This window comes from Charadrius vociferus, unplaced genomic scaffold (genome assembly GCF_000708025.1).
Source record: "Charadrius vociferus isolate BGI_N301 unplaced genomic scaffold, ASM70802v2 scaffold787, whole genome shotgun sequence".
Classification (NCBI taxonomy): domain Eukaryota; kingdom Metazoa; phylum Chordata; class Aves; order Charadriiformes; family Charadriidae; genus Charadrius; species Charadrius vociferus.
In genome coordinates this window covers 941,551-962,376 of record NW_009649307.1, presented here as the reverse complement: position 1 = coordinate 962,376, position 20,826 = coordinate 941,551, and the positions used below count along the sequence as shown (strand labels likewise).

Here is a 20,826-nt window from a genome sequence, read left to right as displayed (position 1 = left end):
GCATTGCCGGGAGGGACCTTCAACTTCAGACGCGGGTTCAGGCAGCGCAGCACGGGCTGAAGGAAGGAAGGACGGACGTTCATTCCTTACTATAAACAGGGCGAAATTAAGGCCATGCAGGAAACGCTGAGCAGCTGCGATGGCCGCACGGTCACCCTCATCCCCCACCCCCAGCAACATCCCCATGTGCAAGAGCAAACCCGGCTGTGACACCCAGATGTGACACCCAGATGTGACGACACACGGCCCGGGGAGGAGGTTCGCCGGCACAGCCGACGGTGCCCACGTGGGGACGGGGCTCCGGAGCCGCTGCACCGCGGCAGGGAGGACCCTCACCCTTCCCACCTCCCCCAGACACCAACACAGCTTTCCTCTTGCTTTTTGGGACGGATTCTGCATTTACCATCACTCCTGCAAGGGGGGAAAAGCCCCCCTCAGCCTTTCCCCCCGCCCCGTCACCCGCATCCCGGTTTCCATTTAAAGGAGCGACTGGAAACCATTTTCTCTCCCATCCACTTTTCTCCTCGGGAACACGTGGAACATATTAAGCGTTTCCCGGAGGGTCAAATGGGTTTTTGCCTCGCGACTCGCGGAGGTTTCCAGCGCGCAGGCTGGGATCTGGAGCGCAGTGCTGCCCGCTCCCGCCCGTCCTCAGCCCCAGCCGGGACGGAAGGACGGACAGACGGGGTTTCGGCTCTAACGAACGCACAGAGGTAAAGGCCAGAGTGCACAAATTTATTTACAAAAATTCAAATTACAATATAATACAGGAACTTTTTACACACAGAATATTAGAACAGTTTACTACCAGAAGGTAAAGAAAAATATTTTTTGTTTTTTTTTTTTTTTTTTTTTAATAAACCACCTATTTATTTTCAGCTATCGTTATACAAAGTTGCAGAACATGCACATCTTTACAGGGTTTCTCTCTTTTAATATAATGCTTTGCTAAGTGCAAATACTAAGTTTCTCTCTCCACCTTTAAGGCAAGTAAAATGGGACACTGCAATTAACCATACGAAGTACCTGTTACGGGCTCAGCCTCGGCACGGCGACCTCCCCGCCGCCTTTTTAAGGACAAAGGGTTTCAAGGACGGCGGGGCAGGAGGGACATTGGGATGCAGGAGGGAGAGACGAGATGATGGACGGCTCTGGTGGTTGTGCTGTAAGTTTTGGGTTGGGTGTTTTGGTTGTTTTTTTTTTTTTTTCCCCTCTCCTTTTTAAAATAAATCAAGAGGGACCCACGCGCCATCAGAAATCACACCTGGAGGCCCCGTGGGTTAGAAGGAAGGAGCAGACACGTCCTCTGGCTGCATTTTTGGTGAAATTGGGTGTTTCCTCAGGGCGAGAGGCAGCACCGGGAGCCCAACGTCACCCCGGGGTCGGGTGAAGGGCTGAGCCCATCGCTCGGGGCTGCTCCCCATCACAGACCAAGCACCGATTTCTCTTCTCTCTGACACAAATACGCTCACGGTTTTTCAGGGGACACGGGGACAGCAGTCTGCTCTCCCCCTACATCTACTGGGCACCTCCAGGGCCGTGACTGCAGAAGACACATCCTAATCCGGAGGATGGACCACGGACACCAACCTCCCCTCGCCACCTCTGCCCGGCGCTTCTCCATCCCTCCGGCTCCACCTCCGCACTCCCCTCTGCCGAGGTTTAGTTCTCGACCCCCCGCGCATCTCTAGGGATGCGCCAAAAGATGGGATTAGACCATCACTTTTCGCCGGCGCTCCCGGCCACCCAGCGCTGTGTGACGACTCACGTCTCCATAGTTTGGCCCACCGGTGAAGCAGCAGAGCCGTGTCCCGGCTGTCCGACCCACCTCCACCGCCTGACCCCCCTTTGCACAGGCGGGTGCTGGGAGACAACCATGACCACCCTGCGGGAGAAAGCCCCGTGCTTTAGAAAGCCCAGAGGGCTCATCCAAGCCAACCTCGGCTATTAAACCCCCAGGGTTCCCTTTCCATCCCTTCCCATCAGGAGAAGCCACCCGCGCTTCTTCTCACCTGGGTCCATTTTCTCCCCACCTGCCACCGCCGCGAACACAGCCCTTCCCCAAATCCATCGGGACACCCCCTGCTCCCGCCTATGGCAGGAATCGCTGGGCGCAAGGCAGGATTTAAACCCAGCCGAGCAGCAAGAGATATGTTCCTGCAGCCCCCAGACTACTTCCAGAAAGAAATTAAAATAAAAATGAAAATAAGATGATAGCAGCAAGGGAATACCACTTGGTTATTAATGCTAGAGAGACCAGCGAGGAGCTGGAACCAGCACTCCGCAGGGTACGTTCAACCCGTAGGCAATGCTTAAGAGCGAAGAAATTGCTGACTCAGCTCCGAAAAGCGTGGAAGCCCCCTCTGGGAGACCCTCCTGGGGACAAGAGTCCCCAGATGCTGTCCCAGGTCAGGGCGGAGGCTGCCCTTCTCCGGGAGCATCCCACCCACGGCCCCTCACTCCCTGCGCGCCCCAGGAGATGCTGTGCCGAGGGCGGTTACGGAGCCACAAGCAAAGGTTTGGCAGAAGGCGCGAGGCGGAGGCAGGGAGTTTTATCCGCAATCAAATAAAACCAGAAGACACCTGGATGCTCAAACACGGGGAGGGGAAGAACGGGAGAAGTGCCACCAGCGGGTTCCCAGCGGGACGGAGCAGGACACAGCCCAGACCGAACCACTCGGGGGAAACGACAGCACCACCGGGCTGCCGAAAACCCGCCCAGCGCTTCTGGGAGGAGGTTTTTTCTTTCCCCCTCCCTTCTCTCCAACCATTTTCTCTCCTCGAGAGGGGCCTGCCCCAGACAGCACAGCCAAGAGCTGCGGGGAAGGGGCTTTGTGCCAAAGCTCCTCCCGCAGCCCAGCAACAACCCCCACCGCTTCTTCCAAGGGAAGTTTTTGCTTTTCCTAAACCCTCGCTTCCTAAGCAATACTCACGTCGGGCTTTGTAACGCGCTTTTCCGAAGTCAATTAAGCCCAAACAGAAGTCATTAAGGGCCGCGGAAGCAGCCGCCTTCCTCCAGCACAAGGCTACGGCTGCCCCTCGGGGTTTGGGGGGGCTCAGCTAAGAGGGGGGGGGGGGGTGGCCCAGCTCCCCGCCGCCTGCCCGCACGACTACACTGGTAGCTCCTAATTTTGCTGCCACAGCACACACCACACACCACTGCCTACGCACCTAAGCGGGTATCTGCCCAAGCGGTTGTCGCGACGAAGGGTGCGAATGAGTTTTCCCTACCGAGATTCTCAGCAACGAGACGGCTGCTGCATCCCCTTCACTCCCCTCACACACTGAGAAATGCTAAAAAACGCTAGATTTTCTCGGGTTTGAACAATTTATTTCTGCTGGGAGGTGCCAGCAGGTTACAGGGATGCCCGAGACCACGGGAACCCCAGTCTCGTGCCTCTCCGCAGGCAGAAGGCTCCAGCAGCTGACTCCCGTTACCTCGTTCCTGAGGGTCTTATTCAGATGCCAATTCTCTCCTCCCTTCCCCCAAGACTCACTTGACTGGGCAGCAGCTGCTCTGGCCAGCGGGAAAGGAGGATTTTAGGAAAGCCCCCGAGGAACGGCTGCATCCCTGCGCTCCACAAAGCCTCACTTTCCCCTCCCGACAGCTGCCCGAACGGGCTTTGTCACATCAAAACATCTGGATGCCCGACACGAGGAGAGACCCCCGGAAAGGCAGCACCGAGCCCTGTCGCAGCACAGGTCGAAATGTTTGATTGCAAAAGTTCAGAGAAGCTCTAGAGAGGGGTGCAGCGCAGGTAGGCGCGAGTCAGAGCGGGTCCCCTCGCAGCTGGCGAAACCCGGAGGGGCCGGAACCGAAAGGGGGGGGGGGGAGGGTACCGAGGTGGCTTTCCCCCCGCGGTGACTCTGCGCCCAAGCGCTGTTTGAAGCGGGTCAGAACCGGTGCCGAGGCTGAGGGCCAAAGTGCATAGGCAAGTTGTGCTCCAGCTGAACGTTGATCTGGGGAAAATCATAGTTCACCCTCATGTTAGGCAACGGGGGGACGTAGGGGGCAGGGATGGGGCCGATGTTGAGGGGGATGTTATTGTACATGGGACGGACGGGAGGGAGCGGGAAGGGAGGGTGCACGAAGGGGTAAGGGGGCATCCGGGGTTGATGGAGGTTCTGAGGAACAGGTCTGGGGATGACTTCGATTCTCTGGATTTTCTCCATAGGCTTTTCCACAGGAGGGCCGATCCGCTTGAAGCTGTTCTCTGCAGAGGGAGAAGAGAAAAGAACCGGTCATCGCCCCCCCAAAAAAACGCACCAAGCTTGCTCTGTGGGTCTGCGGTCTTACATTTGCAATCAGCATCCCCCATCCCCAGCTCCTTCCTTACACACGCTCTCTACAGCATCACCGCTTGCCCCTTCCACCACGCGCCAGGCACCACGGAGCACAGCTTTCCAGGCTGGCTCCCTTCATCAATACCACACCACAAAGGAGGAACGCGTCCTTCGACAGGGATGTGGGGCAGCCCCTTTCGTGCCCCTGTGCCCCCCCCCCCCAGAGCACAGAGGTTATGAAGCCCATCAGCTACTTGGCCAAGCAGAGAGGAGACAGGTCTGCGCATCCATCACACCCAGCGCCAAGGGAGAGCTGGACACAAGCCTTGTGTCTCCCCGTGGTCCCAGCTAAAGCCTGCAAGCAACAGCACTTTAAAGCCAGAGCCGTTCCCGGGAGGAAGAGGGTGATGGCTTGTACCCCTCTCCGGAGCAAGATCTGGGTGCTGCTTGGTGCCACACGGCAACACACGGAGCCGCCTGCGAGCAGCCAGGCCGTGGGAAGAATCCAATGAAGATCCAGAGACTTATCAGGAGCCGGGAAGCCTGTGCTCTCCCGACATCCTCGGTCTGATCTCAAACCACGGGTACAGACTGTGACTTACCTCCATTTTTCTTCCTTTGCTCCTCTTCGGCCTCTTTCTGAATCTCCTGGATTATCTTCTCCTGAATTGTCCTCATTTGGGGTTGACGTGGGTTTAGGCAAAAGTGCGGCCGCGATGGGGGACTGCAGCACGAGTAACGTGCAGGGAGCCAAGGCTGCTCCACGGAGTATGACTAAGAGGCTTAGATCAGCTTTCCAGCGAGATCAGCGCTAAAATTCATTGCCTTGATGGAAAGCAGAGAACTGCAACCCAGCTCCGCCCGTCTGAAGAGCTGCTGGAGAGCTGTTAATCTTTTAAATGGCAATAGTCTATTAAATATTTACATTGTGCTAGCACTTCCAGAGTTTTTGGCCCAACAGCTGGAATTAACACAACTTAAATCCTGGCTCTAGTAGCTAAACGGCGCTGTGACGAGGCCATTTAGATCTTATCTGTAACTCTGAGGAGGGCATAAATCGCAATATGTTTCTTAGACGTCTATCTAGACGTTACAGCAAGAACACTCGGACCTGCTGCTCGAGAAGAACACAAGGACACAAGAGGGTGATGGCTTGTACCCCTCTCCGGAGCAAGATCTGGGTGCTGCTTGGTGCCACACGGCAACACACGGAGCAGCCTGCGAGCAGCCAGGCCGTGGGAAGAACCCAATGAAGATCCAGAGACTTATCAGGAGCCGGGAAGCCTGTGCTCTCCCGACATCCTCGGTCTGATCTCAAACCACGGGTACAGACTGTCACTGTACCCGTCACAAGTCTGTAGAACTTGTGAAGAACACAAGGACAAGCCAGTCATTGAAAGCATCCCTCTGCCTCCCCCCATCTTCGGTTTCCTCAACCCGAAGGAGCAGCAGCGAGACCAACCAAGGCAGCGAAGCCTCAGGTGGCTGCAGGTATCTCGAGAGATGACATTTCTACCACCTTTTACTAGATGAGGGCAGCGCGACGGACAAAGTCCGGGAGATGACTACGCAAGGTCTGAGCGAGGAGAGGCTCTCCTGGAGGGACGCCCATGGGTACCGACAGCCCGCAGGCTCCGGGCAGGTGACACAAAGACACGCTAGCGCTGGCACGAAACCAGAGGATCACCCCGATTCATGCTCCGGCATCAACTTTCGACTCCCAAGAACGGCTGTGAAAAATGAGTTGCTTCACCGCACCACAGCACGCGACAGCTATCGGGTAATAAAGCTCACACCAACCAACTAAAGGGAAGATGCTTCTGCTGCCATACGCGCAGCGACGGCAACAGAGGTGCTCCCGCTCTCTGCAGGGCTGCATCTGCCGCTGCTTCGTGTCCATGTGGGATGAAACACTACCCGGCACTTTCAGAAAACAAACGAGAATAGCCAAGGCTCCCGGCCAGCGTTTGTACTCTTGATGTTAGTTATTAGGGAAAGGAGGCCAAGAACAGGAGCCGTTGGCTGACACACACCACCTGCATCGGGCACTCCGGGTCTACCTGCGTACAAAGGAGCATTCGGTTTCCTTCAGCAGCTCATCTGCACGCCCTGACGGTGGAGCAGGAGGGAAACCCCAAACCCCACGTACCCCACAACGCGCAAGACTTTGTTTTATCCATCCTAATTCCAGGACTGCCAAACCCCATAAATTTCTTCCTGAACACTCTTAATGTGGAAAATATCCTCTCTTTCGAAGAGTGCGCCGGGACTATACTCGAAATACGCTTCATGTGTGCAGCTACGCTGAAATTATTTTAAGTCTAGCCAGCTTCCCAATTCCAATCTCATGGTCCTGCACATGTCTAGCAGCAACGCCCGGGGAGCTTGCGAAGATGTCCCCTCCTCCTGCCACCAGATAAGGTTTCCCTGGGAGAATGAACTTATCTTCATGGGCAGAAAGCCATCAAGCTCAATGCTTCCCTCCCTTCCATTATTCTGTGAGTCAATGGTTAAAATTAAGACTTTCCAGGATGCGCTGAGGTTCCCCCCCCCCCCCCCCCCACGCCTGCTTCCATGGACTGTTAATTACAGCCTATTTATCTCCATAAAAACTGCTGAAGAACGGATCTTCTGAGCCTACAACAGAAGTTCTAATTACCCCCTGAATATCAGATTGCGATGTTCCCTGGCTGGAAAACAACCCGGGCATGATCGGCAACAGGGAACCGAACATCCTCCGCTCCTTTGCTGCCCAAACAGTGCTCTCCAAGGGCGGTCCCAAAAGCTTCAAGATTTTAGTATTTTTCGCCACAGAATATTTTTTGCAATGCCATTGAAAATGGAGATAGCCACCTCTCCCATCTTATCGCCACTTACTGGAAAAGATGCATCTGAAGTGGTGTTTTTTTTAAGTTATATGAAAAGTGAGAAACGTATTTTAAGATCACCCTATCTCCTTCCCTCACGCAAAAGCATAAACCTCACCTTAAAGCCTAGAAACACGCAGAAATCCCTTCTAACAAAAAAAAAAAAAGCTTTTACTTCAGTCTAAGTCTCAGATGAGCCCTGTGAAACACTGTTTTCCAGGGACATCACCATCCTGCCGCTGTCACCCGTGATGCTGCAGCTCCTGCACACCCCGCTGTTGAGACCGGCCGGGTCTGGGGAACGGACACATCAACACCGCAACTTTACGGGATCCTCCTGCGGCCAAGGGCTACTCGATCCCCCCTCAACCCCCCCCAGGTTAAACTGCAGCTGACCTCCGCACTAATGACGGATGGACAAAGCCATCTGCCCCTGGGGTTGGCAAGCCAGCTGCACGCACACCCAAGGTGATGCTGGCTTCAATTACCGCAGCTCCCAGAGCGCCGGGGAAACGCCTAACAGCAAACCCCATCTGCCAGGTCTCCAAAATGACGTCTGTCTCGCAAGGGCAACATAAAACACATCACCTCAAATGCAGCGGACAAGAGATTCCTACTCAACCCCATCCCCTCTTGGTCTTCAACCTGCCAAGAACAGACCCGGATCGGGATGACGAGTTCCCGACCAGTTCTGCAACTGCAAATCACAGCAGAGGCACAACAAAACACATCTCCAAGAACAGAAGTTATCGGCTTTGTTGCTTCTCTGCTGATAAAAGCATATTCTGACACCGGAAGGTTAAGAAATAGTTATATTTAATCCCACATACCAAGCCTTGGCTCCGAATTTTTTTGCATCAGTATTTCTGAGAAACTGGTACCCATGAATATAGGAAAAATAAAACTACACTTCACAATATGTACCTTCTGACTTAAGGAGCTGACGTTAAATTTGGCAAGCGATGAATACTGCAGGTATTGAACTGCGCTGTGCACTTAGGAAAGATCCACGTCCCAGTTGGAACAAAACATTGATGGTATGTGCACAGCAAGATAATTTTAGGATATTCATGAAGGAAAGCGGATGCCACGAGTCCCGATTACTACATATTGCACCGGCACAGGTCAGAATTAAAAAACAAATCTCAGTCCTGCAAATATTCACCATGTACAACAGCGATTTTTTGCAAAACTCCATGAATTCTTGGAGAAGCAAAGGCTGTTATTCTGATTCCACAGTTAATTGGAGAGAGATGACAGATTCATCTAGGGGTAAAGCATCCACACCAAAAATTAAGTTTTCATTAGCGCACTTACGGCTGGCTGTTGTGGTAAGAAACCATTTAATGTCACATGGGGCGGAGGCCGCAGTGCAATTTCAAAAGCCTCTTGTGTCCGTTCTCCTGAGCGGGTTCGAGCCCCTTAATAAAGGATTAGATTATAATTTTAATAGCCTGTTCACAGGCTGTGTGGATTGAAAGGATTTATCTTGTCAAGTTAGCAGTCATCTTCCTGTCAGCTGCCTTGTCCACAGCAGGAAAAAAAAAAAAAAAAAAAAGAAAAAAAGGAGAAAAAAAGCACCTCCCAAACCCTGGGGGGGTCTGAGCACTGGCCAGCCCGTGTGTTTTTTGAGCATGGCTGTAACTTGGCTCTCCTCCTGGGAGGGAAAATGTGGGGCGATGCTATAGCGTGGCCCTTCCCCGTGCTCCGTTGCATCACGGGAGAAGGGAGGTGGCCGAGAGGAAAAAAAAAAAAAAAAATGCAAGCCATCTATGAGATGTATTCACCCCTCTTATCTGCAAACACTGCAGAAAGCAAAGGCGGTTATTAATAGCAGCTGCATTTTTAAGTGGTAAAATAGGACCGAGCTTTGCCCCCAGTGCGACAGCGGGATGCTCTTCGCAGGAACCATCCCCAGCCCCGTAGCCAAAAAAAATGCTCGTCCCTGGCTGGTCTGCGAGCCTGCCCTCGCGACCCCCCACCTGCGAAAGGACCTCGGGATGGAGGAGGCTTTTCCTTTCAGCCCTCTCCCACTGGATGCAGGGAATGCGGCGAGCCCGGAGCCAATCGCAGCAGAAAGGACGGCCGGGTCCGCGGATGGATTAACTGAAGAGCGGGGCTGGGTTGCTAAGCGAGGCACCTTTTCGTGGCAGGGAGGCTCGTTTCAACAATGCTGGTACAGAAAAACCACGTCCAGCATCCGTGCAGAGCCCGGCACGCAGGCAGAAAGAGCCACCGGAGAAACAAACAGCCCATCGGGAACAAGAAAATACAGCAGCAAAGGAGATAAAAGCTCCGCAAGTCACACAGAAACAACCTTCCTCCAAATAAAACCTCCTCTGCCCAGAACAAAAGTGCCAAAGCTTTCGAAAGCTCTGTTTTTATCTCCTGTGCTTCTCGTTATCTTTAATTATTAAGTGTCACGGGAAAACGGCTGCCAGCCTCCTGAAAGAGGGAAAACAAGAGACCTGGTAACTATTTCTGCGCTGCGCAACCCCTCCCCTGTCTTTAGAAAGTGCCTTCACCACCGCCGCCTCCCCCTTTCTGGCTTTTTACTGCTTGCCTTTTTTTTTTTTTTGTCTTTCTCTCCACATATGTGTGGCCGCAGCCGTTCCTAATAAACTTGAAATGATTTTTCACGACGGAGGCTTCCAAAGGACTAAGGGGTTTTGTTTCAAATCATTCCCAGATCAGCTGCGGAGAGCCTGAGCAAGAACAGGCATCGGTTGTCTCCGGCGCGGTGCTCCGTGCAGCAGGAAGCAGGGGATAAAGGCAGGCTGTGCTCTAACTGGAACGGGGCATCATCCGCAGTGCTGCAGGAAAAAGGGGGGCCAGGACGGGGACGAAGCCCCCGCCGGCGTTTTGAGAAACGCAGAGTTATTTTAGCACCCAGGCATTCCGTATTGACGGCTTTCTGCGCACACCGCGCGTTAACCGTATGCTTACGATTAAGGCATTTTATAGCACGATAAAAAAAAAAAAAAAGAAACAAAAACAACCAACACCCTAAATTTAGGGGTGCCACCCCCCCCTCCAAATCCTAAAGGCAGCGCTGTGTACTTCATGCATTTGGAGTTCTACACAGTCTTTGCTCAACATCATCTGTTTATAACGCCAGAAAAGGAGGGATAATTGCAAACACCTTATACTGATTAGTCTTCTGCTTTCAACTTTAATGATGGGCATTTGGGAGCGTTTTAAGAGTTTACTGAAAACATCTTAAACTTTAAAGCCAAAAAAGCCGCTACGCAATATTATTCATAGTCCAAAGATGAGTATTAAATTAAAAATAATACCTACGAGTGCAGAACCTGGTCTACCAAAACAGTCACAACGCATTAGCCAAATCGCATCACGGCATTTGTCCAAACTGGCTAAAACGCACAATTCGGCCTCGGCTTTCCCACAGATATTTAGAAATCGGGGAAAACGCAGCCCCTGAGCCCCAGAGCCCGCTGTTTGCGGAGCCGATTCTCCCCGTCCCGTCCCCAGCTTTGTCTCTGGCAATATTGCATCAGCCCCTCCCGCAGGCAGCAACGTCTGGGCGAGAGGAGCCAACGCCAGCACGGGCTGCCCAAGAGGCACACCGGGACTTTGGGCCAAGCAGCTTACTGACGAGAGCTCCCGGCTCGCGGTCGTATCCTGCAGGGGCGCAGGGCACCGATTAGCTCTAGGAGAAATGCAGCGATGAAGCGATTACTGCCCGTTAGCCTGGAAGCCGCTGGCCACAGCCCGACTGCAGCTTGTCTTCGAGCCAGCAAATACTGCAGCGAGACTTTTAAATTAGACTCGAGTCCGATTACAGCTCAGGGACAAGATTTTAACTAACCTTTTATTATGGGAAATTTTGAAGCATCTGCTCTACTCTCTCAAGATCATTTGAGACAAAGACTAGCAGATGCTGCAGTTCCTAGAGGACTGTCTTTAATTTGTTTTTAACCCAAGCTAATGAATAGGTTTGCTTATACTTTCGCAAGAATCATTTCAGACTCAGAAAACATTAAACATTTGGAAAAGAACAAATGTTCCCTATTTTAAAGAAACCTGGATTTTCCCTTAAATCATGGGGAGTTAGACCTAAGCCAGATCCTTCACAAAGGTGTGAAATTATCCAGATCTGACAGAAAGCTGAAGTCGACATCCATGAAACGCAATGGACAAGACCGTGGTACTGTTGACCGCGACACTGGTCTGCTGTGAAGATGGTTCTCGTTGAGGCTGTACGTGAACATATCAGAAATCAGAACAAAACCATCCTGTCACCCTCTGGAAGCCGGGCTTTGGTGCCACCCCTGTGCCCTCCCCATTTTGCAGCAGAGCCCAGACCCGGGAGAGGAGCACCAGCTCCTAAGCGATGGGCTGCTAATTCCACAGGTAACGAGACAACCCAGTCTTGTCTTCTCTGTCCTTGCACGCACGCAGAGCATGGCTGTAAACATGCGCAAACCCACACCAGATAGTCTCTTCCTAAATGCACAACATCAGCTCTCTACTGACTTCAACAGAACAGAAGAAATTGAGCCAAAAAGTGAAACATGGGAGTTGAGGAAGGCACAAGAAGATGCCAATGCGGCAGCCAGCAGAGGCGGGATGGGATAATCCCTTGGATGGACATCATCCCTCACAAAGGACAAGACAGTACTGATACAATGGCCATTTGCTCTCTCATATCCCCACGTCAAGATTCAAATTCACTCCCGTTCTTAGAATAGAATCATAGAATGGTTTGGGTTGGAAGGGACCATTAAAGGCCACCTGGTCCAACCCTCTGCCCTACACAGGGACATCTTCAACTACAGCATGTTGCTCAGAGCCCTGTCCCACCTGACCAGGAGCGTTTCCAGGGATGGGGCATCTACCACCTCTCTGGGCAACCTGGGCCAAGGTTTCACCACCCTCACTGTAAAAAATTTCTTCCATATATCTACGATAAATCCTTCCTCTTTTAGTTTACAACCATTACCCCTTGACCTATCGCAACTGGCTCTGCAAAAAGGTTTGTCCCCATCTTTCCTGTAGGCCCCCTTTAGGCACTGAAGGGCCACAATAAGGTCCCCCCAGAGCCTTCTCTTCTCCAACCACCCCAGCTCTCTCAGCCTGTGCTCACAGCAGAGGTGCTCCAGCCCTCTGATCATTTTTGTGGCCCTCCTTCTTCACACCTACCACCTTAACTCCTGCTTACGCCCCCCACAAGAGTGCAGATTGCCCAGGTGGACTGGGTTCCCGTCACTAAACCCCTTCTGAAGGGGGACAACGCATACAGGTATCTCTCATTTCAGCCTTCGAAGCCAACGGCTGAGTTTCACGTTATTCTTTGCACTGCAGGAAGGTTGGTCACCCAGCTCCAACTCCCCAGTCCACCAGTGCTCTGTCACCCACTAGGGGGAAAAAAAAAAAAAGGGAAAAAATAAAATAATAATAATAAAAAAAAAAAGAGCAGGCAGTGCCAGCTCTTTGCTGACGGTGGGAAATTTTTCTTTGCCACAACATTGGTTAATTAGAGAGCCGGAAAGGGCCTGGTGACAGTGCCCTCTTTGTGCTGCTTATTTATTTATTTCTTTTAAAGTACAGTACGGGCTTTTTGAGATGCCTCATGTTTTCTCTGGCTCTGAACAAATGCCATCACCCAGCACAGTCAGCAGCCTGACGGGAACAAAAGACGCCAGTGCTGCCGAACCCTGCGTCGCATCCCGGTGGAAAACAGGGAGGAGTGGGACAGGAATCCAGGGAGTGCATCACCAGGTGTCGGAAACGCTACAGGGGTGCCTCGAAGGAGGTGTCTCTGCTTGGTTTAACACCTGGCATTGATAGGATAACGCAGGGAATAAAGGCAGGCAAGCCGAGGACTAGGAAGTTTACGCTGATTGGGATCCTGCTGGGAGATCCTCAAGAGTTTGCAGGTAGGAGGGAGATTTACAGTGGCTTTTCCTTGGCTCCACACAAACACAGGATTGCGCATATCACCTGCGGAAAGAGGAGCCGGTACCAGGCTCTGGCAAGCCGCAGCGGTCCGAGACAAAGGAGTGTTGGGAAAAACGAAGCTCAGACAAGCCCTGGGAAAGCAGATCCACATTCACGTTGTTCCACTGGTTGCTGAAATCAGGAAATTCAACTCCTGCTCCTACCTACGCTCCCTTCCAGATTTCTGCTATCAAAGACCTCTATTTACAGAGATGCTGCACTAAGTTTTCCCATGCTTGTCACAGCTACAAGCTGTATTAAGTTACTGCAGCTTCCCTTACAGCCCAGTCCGTGCTCCAGTTCTCCCTTTGCAGCTGCTGATAACAGCCGTGAGAATGGACCCAAGCGTAACTTCGGACCGTTGGCTCGCGGGCGGCTCTCCCTCTCCCTGCGAAGGGACAGACGATCTGGGCACCAAACCCACGTGATTTCCCCTTCCCTCCAGACGCAAAGCCGTACCAAACAGCATCTCGGCTACAAAACTAGGAACGAGTCCCGCTAATCCCAGTGCCTGCTACCAGCACACGCTCCCCACCAGCTCCTTCCACAAGCCCCGCTCCGCAGAACAGCGCTTCCAAACAAAGCCCTCGTCTAACAGGAGCTGTTTTTCCCTAAAGCAACAGCAGTTCCTTCCAAGTTGCGGTCAGATGTGACTCTGTGCTGATGTAGCGTGCTTTTTAGCTTCCTTGGGAAAGGAAAAAAGTCGCGCTGTCTAAAAACAGCCGTTTTCCTGTGGTGGAAGGCATGTATTTCAACGCGTTGGCATGGGACGGTAATTGAAATCAGGGTGCGAATCATTCACAGAAGTCCTTCATTACTTACTGTGGGATCCGTCCAGAGAGAGCACTTCGCACAGTCCTGGCAAGGAGCCCCGGGCGACCGGGGGTGTTGGCAGAAGTGGTGTTAGCCATTAATGGCAGCCCGGCAGAGGTAGCACATCTGAGCACCGCAACGGCAGGACATGCGGTTGCAACCCTCCGATTTAATTAGGCCAGTCCCACACTTGTGGCATTTTCTAATTCGGGCGGCTGTCATTTTCTCTTCTCTGCAACGCAAGAGGAGGGAGAAGAATTAGAGAGGGGATGTTTGCAACCACCAGCCCGCGGTAAAATTACTATTACACTATCCCGGTGATGCCTTACCCCCCCCCTTTCCCAGAGCATCTCTCCCCCTCCTCTTTCCTCCTACGCCATCCCCATGGTCCAGCGCTGTTCCAAGGAGGTCTGGGCTCAGCTCCACTTGGAGCCAACCCACGACAGCTCAAGAGCAAATTAAGTGAAAGAAAGTCAATCACTGGCTGCGTGCTGCAGCCCCGATGCCGGTTTCCATGAGAGCCAAGACGCCGCAGCGCCAGGCTCTGGCCTGGGAGGAATTTACGCCGTGCCAAAGGGCGCACGGATGCTTGACTTGGCCGCGGGGAAATACAGCCCGGGAGAGAAAGTTCAGGAAAAGCAAACCCTTGGCTGTCATCTATTAGCTAGTTTTACGTTTGCCTGTTGCTCCGGCTACAAAGTTGCTACGACCATGTATATTATTTTTTTTTTCCCCCCAAACCCTGGCTGCTACGCTCCAGATTTACGTGGGTTTTGTGACATTTAAATCAATAACTGAAAAATAATCACATCTTTCCCCACAGAGACTGGGCTTTCCCCCTTCTCTTAAGACTCTCTACATATATTTTCCAGAAGTTAGTGCTTTAGGTTCATGAGATGGGTTTTACTCTAACGGAGCACAAACGGGAATCCGGGACAAAGCACAGTCCCTGTCCCCATGAGACACCCTGGCAGCAACACGCGCTCCGGTGCAAAGGCTCAGCTCGCGGCAATACTATTTTGGCACAGAAACGGAGGAAAGCCTGGGTCGGTCATTTAATTAAAAGACTTAAGAATATAAGCTGTCATCCTAAGGGCCAATTTTCTGACCGCTGGAGATCACGTTACAATTTAATTCACAACCTAGAAGTGAAATCCGATGAGAGAAGAGTAAAGAGGCTGTGTTTTCATTGAGGGAAGCACAGTTCTCTGGCTGTGCTGACCTGACAGCGGGGAACGATCCCCCTCAGCCAGGCATCTCCACCCAACTACTTCAGCGGACCTGCAAAGCCAACACATGTTTGGGAGATGACAGGGAGGCGCTTTTGCGGAGGATGGCGGCAGCAAACGAGGCCGCAGCGCAGCCCCACAAACCGCTCCGTCAGCGCAAGCGGAGGAGCGGGGAAGGGTGAGGTGGGAACTTCGGCTGCCTCGCAGCTGCCCAAAGCTCCCACGCAGTCACACCTGGCCTGACCTGCACCCAGGCATTTCGAGATAGGCTAAGAATAGAGACCAAAAAAAAAAACCAAAAACCACCAACTCCAGACCGACTTTCCTCTGAGCCGCAGCTGCTCTTCCCTCCACTACTCAACAGGATGCTGCGGATGCAGATTATTATTTTTTTTTTTTTGGAAACTCTGAGCGAGGCAGGAAGTTTGGCCTGAACTCCAGCTGTGCTTCCCTTTCCTTACTCAGGGCTTCAAAAGGAAGCTTTTATTGTACCAGGCAGTGAGACTCATCTATCCGCAGCAACGTTCCTGCGAGAGATTTTGAAACTGATTTTTTTTTTTTTTTTTTCCTTATTAGGGATATGACAACTCGTTCCTCCTCCCTCTCACCCCTCTTTCCTACAGGGAAAGGAGTGGCAGAGAAAAAAAGTCGTATCAAACATGTAAAAAGATTTTGTTTTGAATTAGGGACTGCGGGATGAGCAAGCAACAGTCATTCAGCTTTCCAGTGGTGGAGCTTTCCAGCCTCTCCTCATGCCAGACAGACTCTAAATCAGAGGGGAAAGGATTGAGCAACATGGGCAAGTCCCATTCCACTGCACCAGACATGCAGCTCCATGGATGAACCTTCCCTCATTTCCTAAAGGCAGAGGATTTTGCCATTTACTGTAGCAACGAGAGAGATGAAACCTCACGATATTTTAAGGAAACATTCAAGATTTACACCCGAGTACTTAAAAACGTGGCTCCATTCTGTAACGACTTCTACAAACTGGTTAGAAACAGAGACAAGCTTCTGCGAGAAAACACATCCCCTCCCACAAAGCCAGAAAGCAGTAGCTGAGCAAACCACGCTTCGTCACCAGTCGAGTTTTCAAAGGGTAATACCGACTTACTGTGACTCAATGCACTTCTCTGCCTCTTTGCAACACCTCCCTTTTCTCCCCCCTGAAGCAACACTAATGGGGGTTTCTCACCTCCGAGAAGGACCAGGTGCCAGCCTGCCAGACACTGGGCGAGCCAGAGGAACAGGCTGCTCTGGTGACAACTCTCCCACGTCCTCGAATTACCAGCTGGATCCGCTGCCAAGTGTCTTTCACAGAAAGAAATCCCATCCCGGGTGCCTTCTGACCGACCTCACCTTTAGGTCCCTAGGACCTCCCTGATGGAAGGCAGTGACACCCAGCAGGACTTTAGGGCCTCTGCTAGTCACAAGAACAGAGGGGTTTCTCCACCCGCTCCACAGCAGAGCGTATTGCTGTTATGAGTTGATCCACCTCCCCATTTTTGCCTGGTAGTGGAGTTTACGTACATGGACGTCCTGTATTTGATGTCATCCTTCTCAGCCAGCTGCTCGCAGGTGAGGTTCATGTGCTCCTTCCACAGCCCCTGGCACTTCCGACATGTTTCCTGAGGAAGATAACAGGTATTAAAAGAAAGAGAAGACCCAGCACACCGCTAACAGCATTAGGAGTTGGAAAAATCCCCGTCTCTGCCCCCCACCACACCGCAGGTTCTCAGTTGAGGATGGTATAGAGCTCTGCCCTCCACCGAGAATGACTCCGTCAACACCAGGAGCCAAGGAGTTTCCAAAATACAAGAACCCAGGTACAAAATGAGTCCGTAACCCCCAATTCACCTAAAACTCATGGAACAGGTACCAGCTTCACTAGTTACTTCCCAAGGAGACTACAGAGATAAAACCACGGTGCTAAAGGACATCAGAGTTCATCTGCTTCCTGACCAAAATCTTTCCCCTTCGTACAAAGGGCTTCTAGTGCAGCAGGCGATGGAAACCTCGCAGCTCCATCGAAGACTCTGCTTCACCGCGCATGCAAGCAAATCCATGTTATGCTTTGTAAAACCTCACAACATAAAGCAGTTTATGTGAGTAAACAGATTAAAAAGACAGGATGTGGACAAATGTCCATAAAACAGAAGTGGAATATGAAGAAATATTTATGAATTTAACCAGAATAGCTGGACTAAACTTGACTGAGCTCTCCTCTTCTTGTAAACTCTTTAGCAAAGAGGCTCTAATCCAGCACTGGTAAAGCTGTGTGGAGTAGGAGAGCTGCTGAGGCACTATTGGCACGGGAACTTGGACTAAGACTGGGGATAGAGCCCATTTTTTCGGTTGGCTAGCCAAAGAAAACATAATTTTGTTTTGGGTCAAACAAGAGATTTTTCCTTTAATTTGAGGAAGATTAAAAAACATCCAAATCAAACTTGGAAAAAGTACACGTTTCACAATCCAACCGTTTCATCTTCAGGATGGCTGGGGCTCAGGATTTTAAATCCAACTTTCTCCCCCTGGCAGGAAAACCCATATGGCTGTGAAGCATCCTCTTCCACTCCACACCAAAGAAGGTCCCAAAAGAGCTTTGCCCAGCTCTGGTCGCGCTATTAGCGAAAGAGGACGATTGCAGAGACAGATCTTTCCTGATTGCGTTACCTTCATTTTATTTTAGTGAAGAAATTGGACATTTATGCGAGATACGATAGAAATAACTGCTTAAAGACACACGTAGGCAGCAAAACTCTTTTGATCGCGAATCAGACAAACAGGATGAAGAGCAAAGCTTCCAAGGAAGCCACCCCGAGGAGGGGGGTGCAAAATGTTGACTTGTTTGTATTTGCGCTTGCTGGGAGATGCGTAACAGCTTGTGCTTTCATCTGGAGAATTAAAGGCTCCTCGTCCTGGCTGGAAAGCCGGACATGTTTGCAGACTGCAGGGTAAGGGCTGTAGGAAGAGGAGAGCCAAGCGTGTGACTGCGTCCCAAAAGCTCGGCAGAGGATTTTGTGATCGCTCACCTTGCAAATGCACCCTTTGGCAGGCAGGCACTGGTTTTAAGGAGCAGTAAATGCTTTGGTTCTATTGATCCTCATGAATCATTCATCAGACCCTGCATTTTCCTGCTTAAAGCTGTTAAAACAGGCACCATTTCATGTACAGGTTTGCAGGCCAGGTCTGTCTCTTATCGGCACGGGAGGATCAGACTTGGAGCCGTTCACATACCTTGACGAGGACCCACCTTCCCCTTTTATTCTTGACACTCAGCCACATGCCATTCCAAGACCAAAAGTGCTGTAGGTTGGTGGGTGGTTTTTTTTGTTGTTGGTTTTTTTTTTTTTTTTTACATACATCAAGGGTTAAAAACAGTCTTTGGAGCCCTGCCACACAGAACCACTTTCACACGCCAGCAACAAAGATTTAACAGCTTTTTGCCAGAAGGGCTGGCACACTTTCCAGCCAGGAGCCTACTATTCCCAATTACTTAACTCCAGGAGCCTCCTTCGCTGCCGAATTAGAAACGATGCCCTTCCGAAGCAGATGGTCCCGCTTATACTTTCGTACCAAGTCATTCCCTTTGCCTTTTGTTCCCGCCACCATCCTCGCTTTGCACGCTGCAGCTATTTGAAAAAAAACAACAATGCTCTCCCTTGAGCTGAAGCTGCTGATATTTGCCAAACAGTTGTCTCCTACACGCAGGAAAAGGGAAGAGGCACGGCCGTGCAGATTCCCAAACGCACTGGGATGGCATGAGATAGGATGTATCGGGTTCTCCGCGTTACCGTGACCGCCGCACAGCGAGTGCCATCGCAGCTGTGTGCACATTTCTGGGTTCTTTCCCAAGACCTGTTGGCCACGGGGGAGCTGCAAACCCCACGGGCAGCTCTGCCTGCCCGGTCCAATGCACCCCGCGAAGGAGGTGTCCCCGCGGCTTCCTAACTCCGAGTGTCACCTGGTGCTGCTTCTGACCAAGCCACATCCTCTCCAGAACAGAGGCAGGGAAAAACAGACAATAACATGTGCCATTACAGAACTCGATGCAACTTTTCTCCTTGTTCTCCCCAAGACAATGGCACATTGTTGGCAGTTACAGGAACCTCTGTTGGACCCCCTTCGCGCAAAAGCGGGGAGAAAGCCCACGGTTCAGACAAAGGCGACTGCTCCAGTGCCGTAACTGAGGTCCCAGCACTCGCCCAAGAAAAGAAACGGGACCTTTTTAGATTTTTACTCGTATTCGAATCCAACCGGCTTGGCTGACGAGGGTTTTGCACGTCTCGCGTGATGACAGTTCTGATCTCTACAATTTCCACAGGGGGTTCTTTCATTTTGGAAATAGCTTTTTGTTTGATAAAGAAACATACTCTGCCATTACCATATTCATTAACCTAAACGGACAGTAGGATGGCTGGGTGTTTTGCTAGCAGTCTCGATTACTTCTATGCTAAGAGCAGCACTTGGCACTAAGACCAGCTACTGCAATGTAAGGCAGCACCTAAACCCACACAAAGAGGGAATAAGTATTTCCCAGCCCCGAAATCTTCTACTCCAAACCTAACAGCTGAGAAGCAAGTCAGTCCACCCAAACCAAGACCCTGCCTGACTGCTCCTCCAGCGTCTCGTCCACCAGCAAACCCTGGCCCACTTGTGTAGGGGATCCCTGATGTGGTAAAGCACGTTTCGCTTTAGTTTTAACAGCTTTTGAGTGAAACTCATCATTTCTGGATGCTGTGAACCCCATATGTCTCTCTCCTGCCGTTCCCCAGCCCATTCCTCGCAGGCAGGTACAGCCAACGCAGCTCACGCTTGCGGTGCGAGGGGCAGCGCGTTTGCAGAAGCCTTGGTGTTAGCCAACGGCTCCGAACCAGGCACGGATGCGGGAGATTGAGTATCTGCTGCCTATTACATCTGCCCCAGCTTGGCGGGCAGCCTGGGACAGCCCATTAATGCGCCGGGCTGGGACGGCGGAGAGGAGGATGTGATGGAGAGGGTGTTTAATCGCCCACTGTAATCTCCTCACTGTACATCTGTTAGAGGTAGTGGCTCTGTTTCCTCTCGCTGGCCGCCAGGAAGCAGCCGGGATTAACACAAACATGTTTGGGTTCAGGACGATCCTTTGTTCCCAGGGTCAGCGGTGCGGATACGCAGCTTTCTGTGCTCAGGGCCAGCCTGGCTAAGGGCAACCAGTTTGCTTTTAGCACAGGCATCACAATCCTTAAACATCCTTGTTAATTGTCCCTGCACCAAACGAAGGTAGACAAGAGTGTTTTACGGGAACCTACCACCTTCCTCAGCACTTCTACTGGGGCTTGCAATGCATTATACAGTTTTAAAAGACAGCCTAAACTTTTTTTTTTTCCACTCTGCTGCCTAGTAAAAATAACTCTCCAAGGTCCAGCCCTTGCGGGGAGGGTGACAACACCCAAATTATCAACTTCTCCCTGCCAGTCTCCATGTCCTTTTGGCTACAGTCAGGCTGTTGTATGCGCTCCCGGCCATGTAGATGCACTGGCTTGCCCGGTTTCAACCCAAACAAATGCCACATGGACAAAAACATCAGATGATAGGCACAGATCACTGACCGACTGCCCACGGTTTTTTTTTTCCTGCGTGCCCGCTTCTTCTGTAGGAGTTTACACGAAGCCATCTACTGACCGAGCGAA

General features: G+C 51.6%; 1 protein-coding gene across 1 annotated transcript in view; it reads right to left on the bottom strand.

Annotated features, from left to right (window-relative positions):
• Window positions 1-3,894: 3,894 nt before the first annotated feature.
• RNF216 (ring finger protein 216) overlaps window positions 3,895-20,826 on the bottom strand; it is a 63,431-nt gene continuing 46,499 nt past the window's right edge. Inside the window, 5 exon segments of the mRNA XM_009889214.1 lie at window positions 3,895-4,214; window positions 4,887-4,947; window positions 7,480-7,488; window positions 13,935-14,157; window positions 16,685-16,782. Coding sequence (XP_009887516.1) covers window positions 3,895-4,214; window positions 4,887-4,947; window positions 7,480-7,488; window positions 13,935-14,157; window positions 16,685-16,782 — 711 coding nt within the window.